At 28.4% G+C, this 20,259-nt stretch overlaps 3 protein-coding genes and 1 non-coding gene across 4 annotated transcripts; all 4 read left to right on the top strand.

The window, feature by feature from the left end:
- Window positions 1-1,019: 1,019 nt before the first annotated feature.
- On the top strand, window positions 1,020-3,452 carry LOC110673333 (uncharacterized). The gene is made up of 9 exons (XM_021836440.2): window positions 1,020-1,394; window positions 1,527-1,713; window positions 1,962-2,095; window positions 2,202-2,314; window positions 2,417-2,660; window positions 2,741-2,896; window positions 3,013-3,092; window positions 3,189-3,238; window positions 3,322-3,452. The coding sequence occupies exons 1-9, from the start codon at window positions 1,020-1,022 to the stop codon at window positions 3,450-3,452; spliced, it is 1,470 nt and encodes a 489-aa protein (XP_021692132.2).
- Window positions 3,453-4,986: 1,534 nt separating this feature from the next.
- Window positions 4,987-5,058, top strand: TRNAC-GCA (transfer RNA cysteine (anticodon GCA)). The gene has a single exon. It is a non-coding gene; the product is annotated as a tRNA-Cys (tRNA).
- Window positions 5,059-5,603: 545 nt separating this feature from the next.
- LOC110673327 (uncharacterized) lies at window positions 5,604-8,885 on the top strand. Its single transcript, XM_021836433.2, has 9 exons — window positions 5,604-5,993; window positions 6,107-6,287; window positions 6,448-6,581; window positions 6,670-6,782; window positions 7,033-7,273; window positions 7,504-7,656; window positions 7,803-7,882; window positions 8,472-8,521; window positions 8,606-8,885. Exons 1-9 carry the CDS (start codon window positions 5,610-5,612, stop codon window positions 8,743-8,745), a joined length of 1,476 nt encoding a protein of 491 aa, XP_021692125.2. The 5' UTR covers window positions 5,604-5,609; the 3' UTR covers window positions 8,746-8,885.
- Window positions 8,886-14,668: 5,783 nt separating this feature from the next.
- On the top strand, window positions 14,669-19,090 carry LOC131173795 (uncharacterized). Its single transcript, XM_058136197.1, has 9 exons — window positions 14,669-15,111; window positions 15,370-15,556; window positions 15,661-15,794; window positions 15,897-16,009; window positions 16,107-16,353; window positions 17,521-17,673; window positions 17,925-18,004; window positions 18,419-18,468; window positions 18,855-19,090. Exons 1-9 carry the CDS (start codon window positions 14,710-14,712, stop codon window positions 18,986-18,988), a joined length of 1,500 nt encoding a protein of 499 aa, XP_057992180.1. The 5' UTR covers window positions 14,669-14,709; the 3' UTR covers window positions 18,989-19,090.
- The last annotated feature ends 1,169 nt before the right edge of the window (window positions 19,091-20,259 follow it).

The raw sequence follows: 20,259 nt of genomic DNA, 5'->3' as shown, positions 1-20,259 counted from the left end.
TTTTCTTTGGGTGTTGACCCCCCCATCACCTCTTTCAAAGCTCTTTTAATTTTTTTTTATAGATAAAAGTTTATGGTTGGAGGAGATCCCATTAGGGTCAGGGAGAGCCTACAAATCACTAAACTATAGCAAGGCAAAATTTCAAGTCATATCATTTTTTTATATTTTAACAAATGATATTTAAGTTTATATATGTAGGCAAATGATGTATAAGTTATTGTTTATATTTTAAAAGATCGAAAACTTCTGCAAACTCTATTTGACTGAGTTTTGCAGATGTCTGAAATTCCGTTGTAATTAAGTGTCTGAACTATATAGTTGGCTACTAGATTCTGACTAAGATGTGCAATGTATCATTAGGTTCTCATTGTTCTTTTGAATCTTGTTACTCCTTCCATATAGCTTATTTATGTTATCATTAACTTGCAATCATTCATTTTGATTCAATCAGCCTTGTTTCTAGACAAGTAATATTGATTTGAAGAAGCAAGACTAGTCCAATAAATTAATGATTGTAATTAACTTGATGGGAAAGACTTATTTACGCTTAGATATGTACACTCATTCAATCTATTAACCGATACATCATTTAAAATTTTGACGGGTTCTATCAAAAAATATAATAATTTTCATCTAAAATTCATCCAAATAAGTCAAATCAACATATAATTTAATACATTCGATAAGGGCTCTCTCTCCCTCTCTAACATTAGCTAAGCCTATAATACTAAATGGATTAGTATGCAAATGATAATGGCGTTATTGAGAATTTGTTCTCCACTCATATTTTTGTTATATACCAATCGACATTTTTGAATGGCGTTTGTCTTAGCCGGCTATTTAAAATTTTGACTAACAAGAAGCTATAATCCAAACATAATCATCTTTGAAAGGGCAAATGGTGCTTAGAAAATTAAATCATATTAACACGATTAATTACAAAAGCTAAAGACAAGAAAGGACTTTTAGATGACCTATTTAAACTTGATGATAGAAAAGAAGAAGATTCATAGCTTGCAATGGCACTGCCTTCATTTCATCTATGGCTGGCATTGCTACTGCTTGCAACAGTTTGTGCATCTGCAGTGCATCCTAGGAAATTATCTAGATTAGGTGGCTTGAAAAGATTCCCTACCAGAGAGCCCTCTATTGATCTTGCACCAGAATATGAAATACATTACTACACACAGACACTAGATCATTTCAACTATAAACCAGGGAGTTATGCTACATTTCAACAGAGATATATATTGAATTACAAATACTGGGGTGGTGCAAATACTAGCTCACCCATCATTGTTTATACTGGTGAAGAGGACGATGTAACATATGATGTTGATGGTTTCATTCTTGAACTTGCAGCTTGTTTTAAGGCTTTGCTATTATATATAGAGGTAAGAGTACTGACTTTATTCATATGATCTTGATGGAAGCTGTTTTAGTTTTACAGGTTTTCATCTGCATATTTAGTTTAATAATTTTCCTGATGCTGGACTAACAGGCAACGGTGATATAATTCTTTGCAGCATCGCTACTATGGAGAATCAATGCCTTTTGGATCTGAAAATCAGGCATTTCAAAATGCCAATACCTTTGGCTACCTAAGCTCAGAACAAGCCTTAGCAGATTATGCACAGGTAATAACAAATGTTAAGAAGAACCTGTCAGCAGAAAGTTGTCCAGCTATTGCAGTTGGAGGATCTTATGGTGGAAGTAAGTTAATTATACTGCAACATTTTGTTAATTAATTGTTGGGAAATTGTGGCCTTGGCATCGGTGGCGGATTTAGAAATTTTTTTTTCCTAGGATCAACATAAAATACTTTCTTGGGATCAAGATTAATTTTAATAAAAAGAAGGTCAATTGACCTCCCATTTTCGGAAATGCATCTATCATTAAAAAAAACATGGTACATCCGCCACTGCTCGGACTAATCTTTTCTTGTTCTTGTCATTGATCAGTGCTCGCATCCTGGTTTCGTCTAAAATATCCTCACATTGCCATTGGTGCTCTGGCATCATCATCCCCTATACTCTACTTCGATGATATCACACCACAAAATGGATACCATGTTATTGTCACCAAGGATTTTAGAGTAAGAATTTAGCCAAATAAATTGGAACTGTCAATTTTCATGACTTAGTATTTGTAGAATCTAAAGATTCTATTTATGTATCCTGTATTTGTATTGATTGGAGCAGGATACCAGTGAGAGTTGTTACAACACAATAAAACAATCTTGGTCTGAGATTGATAGAATAGCAGCTGAACCAAACGGGTTAATGACACTTAGCAATAAGTTCAATGTTTGCAGGTAAATAAAAAGAGCTAGCGCACGCACCACTCTGAATAGATTACTTGTATGCTTATAATCTCTGCTAAAATTAGGCTTTGTTGTATTGCATCCATCTTCAAGCCCTCTGAACACGTCTCAAGAGCTCAAGGACTACTTAGGACTCGTGTATGTTGTTGCAGCTCAGTACGACAATCCTCCTTATTATCCACTAGAGAATATGTGCCGCGGCATTGATGGAGCTCCAGAAGGAACTGATATTCTTGACAGAATCATTGCAGGTCTTAAAAGTAGATATCCTGGAAGGGTTTCATGCCATGAAATATCTCCATATGAACTAAGCAACAAGAGTGCATGGGATTGGCAGGTATATCTAAAGCAATCATTAACCCATGATATCCATTTCTTCAAATATCTACAGAATTTTTTCTTTTCTGCTTCTTTCAGACATGTACTCAGCTTGTATTGCCAATCGGATATGGTAATGAGACTATGTTCGAACCACCAGAACCTTTTGATATAAAGAGCTACATCAAAGACTGTCTAGATGTTTTTGGTATTGTGCCTAGGCCTCATTGGATGACAACAGAATTCGGTGGCCATGTACGCTTTTCTCCTCCTCCTCCTCCTCCTCCTCTTCTTCTTCTTCTTCTTCCTAAGCTTCTTCCAACAGCAGAAAATCAGAACATAACAGGACTTATGATAACAAAAATCCTCAGGACGTAAAAACTGTACTTGGAAATTTTGCAAGCAACATCATTTTCGCCAATGGACTCCGAGACCCTTATAGCATTGGAGGGTAAAGAACTATATAAATTTCTACTTCTTTGATATACAAATTGTTATGTGCTAATACATTCATTAATCTTCTTCTTTTTTGAAAAATCAACCACAGAGTTTTAGAAGACATATCAGACAGTGTTGTTGCAGTGCATACAGAACATGGTATATATTTTCTTTTGCTTGGAAAATGTTTGAATTTTCTAGTTATTTATACAGATTTTGATTGAGATTTTTAATGTAATTAGGAGCACATTGCTTGGACTTGTATTCCCCAACTCCAGATGACCCTGACTGGTTGGTTGCACAGAGAGACAAAGAAATCAAAATCATTTCAGCTTGGATTGCTGAGTACTATGCCAAGCTTTCCACCAAGTAGAACGCTGTTAAAATAATCTTCATTTCAGATACTTCTTGAGACCAAAATGTAACCAACATATAACGAAATTTGAAATGGAGTCCTAGTCAGATTTCAATAACAGTTGCATTTTGTTGGCTTGAATTTTGAATATGTATTCATATGTCTGATTATGATAAGATTCAAAAAGTCCACAATATGATCCCATTAAAAAAAAAAATTATAAAGAATAGAGTAGTAGGAATGGCATGGGCTAATAGGAATAAATATTGTAAATTTTACTTATTTGAGCATATTGTGAGAACTTAGATAGATTGGGATTTGGAGAGTTATGAGCAATTATAACATTTTTTTATTATTATAATGGAATTTTCTCTTGTATTTTGTCTACCGACGTAGACTTTATTGTCCAACCACATAAAATCTCTTCTACCATTAATAGAATGTCAATGAACCCTTAACAGCTATGAGTGCAGTCCAATGGAAAATAGTTCAGGATATCATTGAACGAAAATTAAAATGCTAGATCACATAATATATTTATGAAAATGCTTAGTTTGGTTTGTTTAATGGCTAAAGACATATCCCTCACTTAGACAAACTTAGGCTAAGTCTCCACTTACTGAATCCCCTTACTGGAAAAAACATTTATGAAATTATCACAAATTCTATTATATATATATATATATATATATATATATATATATATATATATATATATATGTCCAAATATTGAAGAGCTACCCTATACCACATTGTCTTAGTACTTAATTATCACATGTATTGTGCAGAAATTTGGGGAATGAAACAAAACCTAACAATACAATGAAAAAGATTTTTTTTTTTTTTTTTTTTTATTTCCTTGATGGGAAGTGAAGAGAAGAAGTAGAAACTCTGAAACAATGCCCAGCTCATCAGCAGCGCATAATGAACTGACTGAATGTTACGTATTGTGCATGGCAAATTAGGCTATGTTATGGCCATGCATTACGCAGAAATTTGGGCTAGACGTTCAAGATGCATACCATGTGGTGGAATTTATGAACTATGACCAATCTTTACCACACACCATTGACTTGGACGTTGGAGACACTTCATTTAGCTTCCGCTAAAAACAACCCACAAGGAAGGGAGAGAAAAGAGATTATCAAAGACTACATTCCTCCACTTTTACGTATTATTTGAGGTTTTTTATCATAATGAAAAAATTAATTAAATCATTTAAATTATAATAAAATTTTTTATAATTTAATTAAATTATTTTTATCCCACTTAATCAAGAGAGAAAATGAGATGATAAAATTTAAATGAGTTATAAAAAGTTATAGAAATAATTATTGTATTTAATAAAAATAAGTATAAAATTTAAAAATAATTAATGTATTTTAATTTCCAAAAGAATAAACAAATAGCACTACTCAAAATAAAATTTAATTAAAGAAGGTGCATTTATTATTATTTTTTTTTACCAGCATCTTTTTTTTTTTATCTGAAGATGGATCTATTTATTTATTTTTTTATGATATATAATAACTCATAGAACAATTTAATATATGGGTCCTTAGCTCAGTGGTAGAGCATTTGACTGCAGATCAAGAGGTCACCGGTTCGAACCCGGTAGGGCCCTTTTTTAGACACACATGAACATATGCAAACTCATTAATAGAATTTATAAATATATTTTAAAATAGTAACACACATGAACATATGCAAACTCATTAATAGAATTTATAAATATATTTTAAAATAGTAAGGCTAAAAATTGAGCTGACTATAATTAATAAAATTTACAAATAAATTTTATATTAAACAAAAAATAAGATTTTAAATATAAAAATTTATTTAAATAAATAATGTCATTTTTCACAAAGATAATATTAAGGAATTTTTAAATGTTTTCTTCTAGAATACTACAACTATTTTTATTTTAAGGAAGCAGCTGTACACCATCTTCATTTTTAGCTTTTTCTCATAGTTCTAGTCTTTCTACTTGCTCCCAGTTCTATCTTCTGATTTCTGAACTTGACTAGCCTTGCCATTAATTATGGAGTGATATGTATTATCCAAATTTAATTATTTAAAAAGGAAAAAAAAAAATCTATTTAGAATTTCCCAAAGTTATATATAAAGATATAGTTGCAATAGACATTGAAGCAAAAAATATTTCCTAAAGTGGCCATGAACTCCATAGTTTTCTTGTTATTTCAATGGCTACCACTTCTACTTGTGTCACTAGTTGTTCCAAGTTCTGTTACTGCAACATCAATTAACATTCCAAGAATGTTAATTCCTTTCAGGAAAATAGGAAACTCAGGAATTCCAGTTGACTTTGAACCATTCTCTTACACCCAAACACTTGATCACTTCAACTTTAGACCTGAGAGCTACAATACTTTCAAACAAAGATATTTTATCAATTCTAAGTATTGGGGTGGTCCAAATTCTTCTGCACCCATCTTTGCTTATTTTGGTGCTGAAGAGGCAATTGATGAGGATCTTACTACTGCTGGATTTCTCACTGACAATGCCTCTAAATTTAAAGCTCTTCTGCTATATATAGAGGTAAATCATAATTAGTTCTTGCTTCTTAATCTTGTTGTTAGATAACTTTGGTTTAATTTTATTGACAGTGAACATTGATCTTGGTTTAATGTATATTTTCTTTCTTGTATTAGCATCGATATTATGGACAATCGAATCCATTTTCTTTAATTGAAGAAAATGATGGAAGCACTCTTGGGTATCTCAACTCTGCTCAAGCTCTAGCAGATTATGCAAAGATCATTATGTATGCAAAGAGAACATATAATTCAGAAGATTCTCCAGTGATTGTTGTTGGAGGATCATATGGGGGAAGTAAGTGATTATTAAGAACACATTCCATTAATTTTCAGTTAAATCCTTCTTATTTTTCTGTGGCTATTAAGGCAGACAGATCATAACTCTGACCTGAAAATCTTTGATGTTTCTTTGATTTCTTACATTTTTGTTTTCTTTTTTCTTGATGATTGTTCAGTGCTTGCGGCATGGTTCCGATTAAAATATCCCCATATTGCCTCGGGAGCTTTGGCCTCATCTGCTCCAATTCTTTACTTTGATGATATAACCCCACAGGATGGATACCACTCCATTGTCACGCAGATTTTTAGAGTGAGCTATTATCATTTTTTTTTCTTTATCTTAGCTTGTTAAATCCTTCAACAAAATGATTAAAGGATGTGATTATGGATTTGTTCAGGATACTAGTGAGACTTGCTACCAAACTATAAGAGATTCCTGGCTTGCTATTGATAAAATGGCTTCTCAGTACGGCGGTCTTTCAATGCTCAGCGGAAGATTCCAGACTTGCCAGTATAGAACATAATTTTTATCTGATAAATTGCATCAGTTTCACTAAATTAATTATCAAAACGATTGTGTTCATAAAAAATTAATTGATTAAATCAATTTACTTTTGCGATCTTTAGAGAATTAACTATAATACATTAATATTTAATGATTAGTTTAGTGACCATTATTGCTGCAATTTACCCATCCTTATCCATATTTCTTGTTCAGATTTAACTATCAATGATCTCATTATTGGGTTTTCTTGTTTTAGAGGATTAGAAGATTCTTCTGAGCTTAAGAACTACTTGAAATTAATGTATGGCTATGCTGCTCAATACAATGGACCACCAGAATATCCAGTTTCCACTGTGTGCAGAGCTATAAATGGAGCTTCTTTTGGAACTGATATTCTTGGAAAAATATTTGCAGGAGTTGTTGCTTATGAAGGCAACGACAAATCTTGCTATGTTAATCCAACACCATCCCAGGCAGATAATGCTTGGACATGGCAGGTAATATATAATCATTAATAATGCATTTTGAATTCCAGAATTTAGATGCCATTTTGCAAACAAAATCATTTGATACAGCTACAGTGTTGTAGCGAGACACTTTATTTAAGTTTTTATATTTCATTTATTTCATATTCTAAACAGCTCAGTACACTAATCATTTTTATTTGTATTGCGACGAAATAAATAATTTGAAGTTTTTTTTTTAAATTATTATTTGTGTGAAATAGAGATGTAGTGAGCTAGTGATACCTGTGGGCATCACTAACAATACAATGTTTCAAGCTGATCCTTTCAACATAGATAGCTTGAGTGAACGCTGCAAGAGTTGGTACAACGTTCAACCTCGGCCGCATTGGGTCACTACTTATTATGGAGGCCATGTATACATGCATTTCTCTCTCTCTCTCTCTCTCTCTCTCTCTCTCTCTCTCTCTCTCTTTTTCTTCCTTTTATTTTGTTATGATTTAAAAAAAAAAAATTGCGTGAGATTCTTTCTTCCACTGATCAATTTGATGAAAAACTGCAGGATTTAAAGAAAACTCTCAAAAGGTTCGGCAGCAACATCATTTTCTCCAATGGACTGAAAGATCCTTGGAGCAGTGGCGGGTAAACCAAAATTACACATTCGATATAGGCATAGGAAATTTTTTATCTAAGCTCGATTGATCATAAATTTGAAACACAAATATATGAGGCTCGTATATTTAATAAGTGAATCTCACCTTACATTCTGAATTTAGGTGATAAAAATCCGTACACACATATGTAGTCCTGCCAATGTATCAATTCCGTGTTGAAACCAGTGATTTTGCTTCGCATTTGAGAAGATTCTAAACGGAACCACATAGGTCCAGTTCAAAGATGATTCGAAATCGATGGCTCTAATTATAGTTTTAGTCCAATTTAAAGAATTTTAGTTCCAATTTTAGTTTGATTTCGATTTTAATATAATTTCAATAATCATTTTTTTTTCTTATTTTTTAAAAAGAGGATCAAATCAAGGGTCAAATTCTTTTTCATAGTTCCAATTCAAGGGCACAGACCACTGATTTAATTCCAATTCAAGGGTCAAATCAAATTAGATCATTTGCGTATGGTAGTTATATATTAATTAATTATATGTAAATTAATTAGAGCATGTTGATCTACCAAATTTAACAGAAATATATATATATATTTTGCCAATTAATCTCAGGGTGCGGCAGAACATATCAGACAGTATTGTTGCTACTAACACAGCTAATGGTATGCATGGTCAATTTTAGAAGTATCAGAGACAGAATTGTTCAATTAAATTAAACATGAGCATATGTGATTTTGTTTTTGCAGGATCTCACTGCTTGGATTTACTTGCAGCAAAGCCAAGTGATCCTCAATGGCTAACTGATTATCGAGGGAAAGTGTTGGATTTAATAAAGCAAATGATTGATCGTGAGAAGAAGGGTGATGATGGAGCAAACAAGGGATAGAAATTAACCACTTCAATATAATATTGCTAGTTATCTATTCAGCTTATTAATAATTAATTGCTAGATATTTTCAAAAACTTGGTTGCTTTGCCAACGCCACATGCCTAGAATTTTAGCTATCAATTTTCTTAATTATCATGTTTTAGGGACAAAAGCTCATTCCCGCTGGAATGGAATTGAATTTCGGATTGGGCTTGTATTGCTCAAATTAATTTTTCCCTGATTGTTGCTTTTAGCATCTGTGGCTGGGCTGATAAAAAGATACCAAATGAACCCAATTAAATTGAGCTTCACAGGCTTGATTGGCCAATGAGATTGCACCACAGCTTATTGCAGGTTCACCCTTAAGCTTGTGTGGTCTTTTTCCTTAGCTACCGGTAAGAGTGAGCATTTGAATAATTGAGTCAAATCAAATTAAACTTTTTAACTAATTCAATTATTAATTAATTTTAAAAATATTAATTAAATCAAATCAAATTAAAATTAAAATTAATTAAAATTAAAAATATTTTGCAGGTTATTATTTGTAGTTGAATTAATAAAAAAATAAAATATATATTTTATATATTAATTATTTAATAAAATATTAATAAAAATATATTTACAATTTTTAATTTATAAAAAATAAAAAATATAATATAATATTAATAAAATAAGAATTATAAGTTAAATATTATTATAAAATCATAAAAATAATAATTATAAATAATATATGATTAATAAAATTATAATTAATATATTAATTAATAAAAATTCAGTTATTTCAATTATCAAATAAAAAAATAATCTAATCAATAATTAAAAATCAAAAAATTTTATTATTACTAATAAAAATTAAAATCAAACTAAACTTATTCTTATCGGAAATCGATTTAATTATTTAGTTATAACCAAATAGTGCATACCCCTCGCGAATGTTACTCATTTCTCAGGGAAAAAGAGAGCAAAATTCAAGAATCAATAGCTCATTTTGAAATTAGGTTGGACTTTGTAAAATCTCTCAATTATTTTCCAATAGTTCTTTCATTATAAAAATGCCCCTCAAATTCATGGATTTAATCTCTACATCAAATAAGATAAATGATATAAATCTATGAAATTGAAATTCAAAGTTTTTAATTTTATTGATTTTATTAAATTTAATAAATTTTAAATTTTCTCTATATTTATTATTCAAAATGTACCGCCATAAATCTCCAACATGCAATGAGAATTTTTACCATCATGAACGACTTTCATTTTTTTGTTTTTTAAGGCCACAATGGTTTTTTCTTCCTATATAAATGGAGTTGGAGATTCTCTACTTGAGATTTGCTAGATTTTGAAATAGGGCTAATGATAAAAGAAGATGATTTTTAATAGAAAAAAAAAAAAAACAAGATGATTTGTCAATTGGGAAAATTACTAAAAAAGTTATGTACTTTTAAAATTTTTTATAATTATGTCTCATGTTAAAAAAAAAAAACTAATTAAACTCTATATTTTTTAATTGTACAATTTTACGTTATTGTGAATTGAACCCTTAATTCATGAACAGACACACTACATCAATTAACACATTAGATGTCATGTCATATTAAAAGTAAAGTATAATTGATAAAAATTAAAAAGTAAAAGATTTATAATTATAAAAAAATTAAAAATATAAAAATTTTTGTAATTTTTTAACATTAATAAATTTTTAACTATAAATATATTTAGCTAAGATTATTAATTAAAATATATAATTTAAATGAATTTAAGTATTATTTAAATAATATAATTGAAGTTTGAATGTGTTTAAATATTTAAAATATTAAGTAAATTTTATATTTTTAATTTTTATAAATTATATTTTAATATTAATAGGACGTGGTATTTAATGTGACAGCCAATGCAACGTTTTCGTTTGTGAATTAAAAAAATATAAAATTTAATTAATAATTTTTTAATATAAAATATAATTGTATAAATTTCAAAGCAAAAGTTTTTTTTTTTTTTTAATAATTTCCTCTTGTCAATTTAATCGTGAAACATTTGGTGGAAGCTTTGACTGAGGTTTCACATATCGCACACACGTGTGTTTGGAATTTCCTCGGGTATATTAAGTACTTATCATTAGAATCTAAGCCAGCCTTCATATTTGTCATTTCAAAGTGCTCAAGGGAATCTTGGACCGTCTCGTGGTAATAGTAGCCCTTTAGAATCGTCAATCATTTTTAAATTTCATTCGATTGGCTGTTTTTTTTTTCTTTTCTATTATTTTCAAAAAATACTCAATTTAAAAATTAAATTTATAAATAAATGTTATAAGAATAATTTTATAATGAATTTCACTTAATTTGAAGTCCATTCAATCTAAAAAAAAAAGTTTACTCAAAGTACTCACATTCATTTATTGATTTAATGCAATATTCTTAACGTGGGTAAATAAAATTATTAGTCGAAAATTGGTTTTAAATTTCAAAAGTGGAGATATATTAATATTCCTTTGAATGCAATTTTGGAAATTAGTGTAAAGTGATGGTGAGACATGGACACATTACTTCAATGACTTTAGCCTAACGCTTAGACTATATAACCTTATCTTTTTTCTGTTTGTTTCTATTCAAAATAGCAATCAATTTTCAGTGGATATTGGACGCCACTACCATATGGGACAAATTTTATTTTTTTTTTTCAATTATGGCCCTATCTATTTTATAAAAAATAATCTATATATAAAAAAATATTTTAAAAAATATTTTTTGAATTATTTAATTATAATATTATATTAATAATATATATTTATTTCAATTCACATTTTAATAATATCATCAAAATTTTAAAAATAAAAAATAATTTATTTTTTTATCAGAAAAATATTTTTTATCAATTAATTTTTTAAGTATCTCAAAATATCAAAAAAAGTAAAAAATATTTAAAAAAATTTTTTTCGTGAAATAAATAAAATTGATATATCTAAAACAAATAAATTCAAGATTTTTTTATACAAATTAAAAGAAAATAAATAGATCGAAGATAATTGAGTATCGGAGAAAATGACTTCTCAAAAATTATTTTTTTAAACTTGAAAAGTATTATAAATCTATTTAGTATTATGTTAGAATTACTATTAAAAAAATTATTATTTTTAAAAATATTAATTAAAAAATATTAAAAAATAATTTAAAATTAAATTTAATAAATTTTAATTATAAAAATATTAAAATAATTTTTTTAAAATTAATTTTTTAATAATATTTAAAATAATATTTTTATTTAAAAAAATAATTTTAACCGTTAAAACGCAACGAGAACCACGCATTATATAAGAGGCATTCGGGGTAGCGTTCGAGATACAGTTGAAGTCTAACTAAGCGATACACTAGATAAGATACAACACTGACAAATGATTGGTTATGATAGACCTTATCGCACAGATCCATCACCTCCAACAAATTCAAACCTTTGAACATTATATCACATCCAAACGTCCTTCTGCTTAATCTGATCTTCTCCACCTTTTGCCCTAGTGCTAGAGGCACTGTTCCTGTATTGCGTAAGGTCACATTTAGACTATTCAAGCAATAAATTAAGTTAATTTAAAATAAAAAATTCTTGATTAATAAAATGGGATGTGAACTCGTTTATTAATAACGATTAATCCTTGGATTATTGTCTATAAAAAAAAAACTTATCTGTTAAGTTTTTAGTAGTTATTTAAAATAAATAAAATTTATAATTATCAAAAAATAATGAATATTGATTATTGATTATATATGTAATTTATACGTTTTTATTAATTATAATAATTATATGACTATTTAAATTTTAGTCTATTCATATTTAATTCTACGTCTGTTCCTGTGCACATCTTATTTAAATAATTAAGGTTGCCTAATCATAAGGATAGCTTTGCTTTATGCTAGTCTCATTTTCTAGGAAGAACTTCCTATATAAAGTATTTTTTTAGTGTTAATTTTATTAATTTATCTAAATATTTAGACTTTTAGTTAATTTTTATTTGTATTTCTTAGATTAATTTAATTAAAAGTTAATTTCTTTTGTTTTAATTGAAGTTTGTTTCTTTTATGCAAGAGTTTATGATAAAGAATGATAAAAAAATGGAGAATTTCATATAGAGGCAGAACATCTCACAAGCACTTGTGAAATATCAAAGGATTTCATGGCTAGCTGTGAGAATCAAGCAAAGCGCACAAGAGGCTATGGGATTTGAGTTGGGCGCACAAACACCTATGAGATTAAAAGAAGGCGCACAAGAGGCTATGAGAATCATGAGGGGCGCCCAATCTGGTTGGGAGATGTCTCCGGTAGCTCTTTTTGTCATCCAATCAGCATCGGACAAATAAGAAAGGGAAAGGAAGAGTCCATAGTAGGATTTAATTAAGGAATTTAATTTCCATTTGTTTAGAGGGGGGACGTCCTTCAGTCTTCTAACACCCAATATGCACTTCATAGAGTTTTCTTGTCTTTACTCTTATTATCTTTAATGTTATTTTGTTATACTCTTGTTAGATGACTTTGAATTCTTATTCAATGAATTTTGTGTTTAAACTTGAGAAAATGAGTGGCTAAATTGTTAAGTTAGGGATTTTAACATAGCTTGACTAAATATTAATTTTAAAATAATTTTGATTTAATTTTCTCTGCTTTTGCTATTAGTTGTTATATGGTGTTTAATGCTTTTGGGTATTGTAGCCAATATTTGAATGATTTTGGATTTGTAATTTATTGTTGGTAAGCAAGATTATTAATCTAAATTTGTAGCAACTATCATAAGTTTTTAACTAGAGCGGAAACCAATTAAGGTTAATTCTATGGGGTTTTTAAAAATAATATTCGATTTTAAGGTTGTAATTGATTGATTATCTTTCTATTGAGAAATAAAGGGTAAATTTATTAATTAAAAGGTTTGATAAGACCATAAAGGAATTGTTAAGTATTTTTAATTATTAACTCTTCTAAGAGCAGCTAAATTTGATTATTAGATAAAATTAATTTTGATTAATTATTGAGTAAAGTAAAATCAATATCTCCTAACCTTATTTTAACTGGTTTTTACCTAAAATTTTTATTACTTTGGCTATCTAATTTTAAACTGAAGTTAATTTTAGTTCTATTGTAGCTTAATTTTATTCTTAGCTATCTTTTAAGTTCTTTAATTCAAGTTGATTCAATAGCCTAAATATTAATAAAATTAAATAAATTTCGATACTTAAAGACAATATATGTGAAAATGATACTCTACTTATAATTATATTAATTATACATACACTTGCGAACGCCTATTACCTCCCAATTTCTTGTATGCTGTTCTTATTTAGGATTCTTCTTAAGTAATAAATTTATTCTTTTATTTAAAAATTAAGAAAAAGTCACTAATACCATAATTATAAAATCACATAGTAAACATGTTAATCACTAATTATTCTCATTTTTATTTGTTTTGTTTTAAATTGGGTGTGATTGAATAGTCTGAAGATTAAAATAGTTGAACGATTAAGTTTTTATGAATCTAATCAAAATTTTACTATTTCAAGGATCATATTTTTAATCATAATTTTTCTTATTAATATTAATGAATATTGTATATTGGTGGAATTTAATATTTTTTCAATCATTCATAACTTTAACTACGATTTTAGTATTGTTGAATTAAATTTGTGAAATTTAAATTTTTGACACCAACTTTTAAATAATTGAGCAGATTTTCCGACTATAAATAATGATTTAAAAAGACTGACTAATATGTACCAGTTGACTGATAGTGGTGTGATCAGTCTCATCATGGGGACTGGAGCCCATCCATTTTGTGAGAGAAGACTAGACTATCCAAATTGGATTTTTGTATGTATAATATCTTTCCCAGTGTACACCACAGAGGGTCTTTATTACTATATAAGTGCATCCTTGTACAAGCCTTAAATCACAAGTAAAACCTTAAAAAATATTCTAGTGGCTGCTGGGGCATATTTCTACCTCATGATGTCTCCAATATTTCTGATACTGTTCTTACTGTTTAATCTCTTAATCTCTGCAAGTGTCCATGCAACACGCTTTAATATTCCTAGGCTTAGTCCCATAGGACCAAGAATTTCAAGAAACCTTGATATTGTGTCTGAATTATCAGTTTCTGATGATAATGATGATATGGAGACATTTTTTTACACCCAAACACTTGATCACTTCAACTTCAGGCCTGAAAGCTACGACACCTTTGAACAAAGATATATGATCAACTCCAAGTACTGGGGTGGTGCTAATTCTAGTTCACCTATCTTTGTGCATTTTGGTGCAGAAGAATCACTTGACGATGATATTCCTATTATAGGATTTCTCCCCAATAATGCTGCTCGATTTAATGCTCTTCTGCTTTACAGAGAGGTATAATTAATTACTAATGTATTGATTTTCCTGTTAAAATTAAGCTTTATATAATAGTTGTATTCTCTCCAGATTTTTTTACTTAGCACGACATATTTGTAGTTTCAGATGTCCTGCAAAGGTCTGATGACCTCAGCTTTGTTTGCAATTCCATGCTGAGATATTATTAACAAAATTATCTGATTTATCAAAAAAATAAATTGATTTATATATTTTATGCATTGATTGTTAACAGTATCTCTGTTTTTATATCATCAGCACAGGTACTATGGGAAATCAATCCCATTTGGATCAGCGGAAAAAGCCTTGAAAAATGGAAGCATTCGTGGTTATTTCAACTCTGCACAAGCTATTGCAGACTACGCAGAAATTATCATTCATGTCAAGAAAAATTTGCATGCTGAAAATTCTCCAGTTATCGTCATTGGAGGATCATATGGTGGAAGTACGTCACTGCTGCATACATATTTGTTGATCTTCACAAGCAATAAATAAAATATGTGGTTTTTTATCTTATTTTAAATTTGGTTTTTTCACTGGTGTTCCTAGTGCTGGCTTCATGGTTTCGACTTAAGTACCCTCACGTAGCCCTTGGAGCTTTGGCCTCATCAGCACCCATTCTTTACTTTCATGATATCAGCCCACAGGATGGTTACTATTCTATTGTTTCCAAGGATTTCAGAGTAATCTACATAACATTTTTAAATTTTTCTTAATTAAGCTTTTGAAAGAGTCTAAATATTGATGTGAAAAAAGGGTTGATTAGTTATGAATTCCTTTTGCAGGAAGCTAGTGAGACTTGCTACCAAACAATACGAAAATCATGGACAGAAATTGATGAAATTGCTTCTAAACCCAATGGCCTTTCAATCCTCAGCAAGAAATTCAAGACTTGCAAGTAATAACATTAATTTTTGACATGTTTTTATGGATCAATATTAAAATACTTTGTGATCTTTACATGAATTTTTTTTTCTTTTCTTTTCTTGTCATAGTCCCTTGAAGGATTCTGATGAGCTCAAAGATTACTTGAACGCATTGTTTTGCGATGCTGCTCAGTACAATGAGCCATCCACATATCCAGTTAATATGATCTGCAGAGCCATAGATGGAAACACCAATTCTGGGAATGATACTCTTAGCAAAATCTTTGGTGGTCTTGTTACTTATCTAGGAAACAGCTCTTGCTATATTAATGCATTTCCTAACGTGTTTGAATCAAGTCCGGGATGGAGTTGGCAGGTAAATCAATGATGAATTACAAGGCACTTCATTTATATGAAAATAATGACTTCACAAACTGGTATACGCATGGCCAAGCTTGATAGATCACTAATTCCATTAATGAATCATTAAAAATTAATTAAATATTACATTTATTAATATAAATAAATAAATTTAATAAACTCATTTTTATTGTTAGAATCAATCTTTCAATATTTATTAGATTATATTTACCAATAACTTAACAATATTTTTAAATTTTATATGAAAATATTAAAAATATTCAACTTTAAATATTATTATTATAAATATTTTTTATTTAATATAGGAAATTGAAATACATTTATAAATGAATAACTATCTTCTTAATATTTTTAAAATATTAATTATATATTAAATAAAAATAAACATATCATCATTTTACAAAATTTATTGTATTACTATAAATAAAAAAAATAATAACTAAATAACATAATGATTCAATATAAATTTAAATTTTTAAATATTAAGATATTAATATCATTAATATTTTTTTAAATATTAAGATATTAATATTATTAATATTTTTTAAAAAATTTAATTTAAAAATTATAATCCAACATGTTAATGGATTATTTAATCATAAATTACTTCTCACGTAAAGATGTCAACAGATAAAATATCCACAAAAATTATCTTATAAGGACTCAAATTTATTTTAAATTTGATTAAAATTTATCATAAACTATATTTATAAATCTGATTATAATTACTAAAATATTATATCAACCGGTATGTTTTAAAACTTGCACAAATATTAAATATTAAATTCAAACTCATTTTAAATCTAATAATATAATAATAGCATATATTATTATTATTATATTATTATTATTATTATGCTTTAAGTACTATTTTAAGAATATTGAAAAAGTAATAATTATTGATTTTTATTTTCATAATGTTTATAAGAATTGTTATAGAAGTGTCTACTTAGCGTAATTAGTTATACATACACACACTTGTATTTTAAAATATTTATTTCTAATTAATTATATGCTAATTAGTAATTGATATATATTATGGCAAGAATGAACTAGTTTTGTCTCTCTATTGCATTGCAACTTAGTTATTGATGATATTATGTATATACCATAATTTTCACAACAATATCCTTTATTTTATATTTAATTTATATTTGTGTAGACATGTAGTGAGTTGGTGGCACCAATGGGCATTGGCAATGACACCATGTTCCCACCACATCCCTCCAATCTCAGCAGATACCTCCAGTACTGTAAGGTCACGTACGGTGTTCTTCCTCGGCCTCATTGGGTCACCACCTATTATGGAGGGCCTGTATGTTTCTTGCTTTCTTCTTCTTCTTCTTCTTCTTCTTCTTCTTCTTCTTCCAAACCTGCAATCTGTATATTTACCCAAATATAATTTGAAAAATTTATGTATGGCAACACAATGAATAATCTGAATAAACTCAAAACTCAGAATGATCTGATTTAGTTACCACCTTTATTTTCATATTTTTTATTAATAATTTAAATTAGAGTGCTATATCAAGACGTTATATGCATATATTTCTTTGTCAATTGCAGAATATAAAACTCATTCTTCAAAGATTCGGTAGCAACATCATTTTCTCGAATGGACTCAGAGATCCTTACAGCATTGGCGGGTAATTAAACAGACACATTCAAAACAAATTAATCAATGGGTTTTTTTTTTTATTATTTGAGGAAATAATCATGAGAGATTCCTAAATTTATTTATTTTTAATAATTTCCTTTCCAATAAAAAAAAAGACGTTCAATGACAGATTGAAGTCATCGCAAATGGCAACAATGAGGTTTTCAGCGATGACAATAATCCATCGCTCATTATAGTTAATTAAAAATTGAACATCAACAACTGATTTTAATTTGTTGTTGAAATCATCTTCATTAATTAAGGACTAGCGATGAATTGGCAATATACCTGCAATGATTCTATCATTAATCCATTACTGATCAATATTATTAGGCAACGAAATTTCAATCCACCACTGAAAATTCTTTTTTTTTTTACCAATGATTAATCTCTCTGCTTACAGGGTATTGGAGAACATATCAGACACTATTGTTGCTGTTCATACAAACAATGGTATAATCTCAACTTTGAAAATCTTTATATTTTTCTAGCTAACAAAAATATCGAGAATTATCTGTTTAGTTCATAAAATAAAATGAGTTTAGAAATTAATATATAAAATAAAGTATATTTATTCTATATAATAATTATTGTACATTAAAATTTAATTATAAAAATTAAAATTATAAAATTGCATATTATTCCATGGAATGATATTTCAAATTTAAATTTCAACAAAATCTAGAAATTAATTATTCTCATCCTATATTTCATGTAATTCAATGATCCAAATGATGATATTTTTTCTTTTATAAAAGCTTAGTATTACTCTTTTCATTGATTTTCTTGGAAAATTCTTCCTCCTAGAAGAAGAAAAAATTGATAAATTTGATTTGCAGGATCTCATTGCTTGGATATACTTAAAGCAGAAAAAACTGATCCAGAGTGGTTGATTGCGCAAAGAGAAGTTGAGATTACTATTATTGAAGAGTGGATTAATAAGTACTATGTTGATCTAAAGAATCAGCAATGAAGCCACACCAAAATGCTTATGCATAGCTATTGTAATAGGATCAATAATGGCGTTGGAAATTGAAGTTGGAATTTGTATATGTTTAATTATGTAAAATAAGGGAAAAAATAAGCATCCATGGAGGACCACATGGTCATTCAAGATATAATTATTGTGTGAAATCTTATAAAATCTATATATTTATGTCTACAATTTTAGTGAATTAAACTCCGTTATATTATTTTTAATAATTTTTAATTATTGATTTAACTTTTGTTTCATATAATTAAAAACATATTCTATAAGTTAAATAAAGTTCTTTTTAACATTGATTTTTTTTTTTAATTAGATCATGTGATGATTAGCATAATAATAAAAAAAATAATTGAGAAATACAAATTTCATCCAATAAAAAAATTCAAAATTTATCAAGAAACTTAAATTAAGATTGAGTGGAGTCATTTTTTAAATAATTAATTCATAAATATATATAATTTATAGATATGAGAAAAAAATTATTTATAAATCACACATACATAAACTTTCCAATCACTATAAAAAGAATATTTTAATAAAATAAGAACAATAAACAGTTAATCTCATTGAACAATAACTGAATAATTAAAATTTTATATTATTTATGTCATGATCTAACTCTATGAATTGAACCGGTACTAAGATTTAGGCTAGTATAAAACCTTCGAAACCCGTAATAAGTTTTACTGCTCCCAAACCCATAACTACTCCCAAAATTCAATGCCCAACATACAAAATAAAATAAAATAAATATTATAAATCAATTTAGGCCAACTCAATTCAATACACCACAAAAAAACAGTTGTTTCAGAGACGGAATTTGCGACGGAAATAAATCCGTCAAAAAGAATTTCTTTTGGCGACAGATTTTCAACGGATTAATAACGGGTATCAATTTAAGGGAATAATGACGGATATTAAACTAATTAGCGACGGGTTATTAACAAAATTTGTGACGGACAATAATTTCGTCAGAAAGTTTAGATTTTAAGATTTAAAACCCTAATGTTGATAGCCGCATTTTATCCCCTCTCTTTCAAAACGACTCTTCCTCTTTTCTCTCTTTCTCGACAGTGAGGAGTTGCTCCGTCTTTTCGTTTGTGAGAATCCACCACCGTAAGTAATTTGGTTTCAGCGCTCTCGACAGTAATTTGTTGTTCTCAATTTCCTGCTTCTGGTTTCAGCGCTCAATAGGTAAGTAATTTGATTTTAGTTTTAGATTTCTAATCGAATTTCTTGCGTTCTCTTTCTTTTCT

The sequence above is a fragment of the Hevea brasiliensis genome, chromosome 1, assembly GCF_030052815.1.
Source record: "Hevea brasiliensis isolate MT/VB/25A 57/8 chromosome 1, ASM3005281v1, whole genome shotgun sequence".
Lineage (NCBI taxonomy): Eukaryota > Viridiplantae > Streptophyta > Magnoliopsida > Malpighiales > Euphorbiaceae > Hevea > Hevea brasiliensis.
This window is presented reverse-complemented; position numbering and strand designations above follow the sequence as displayed.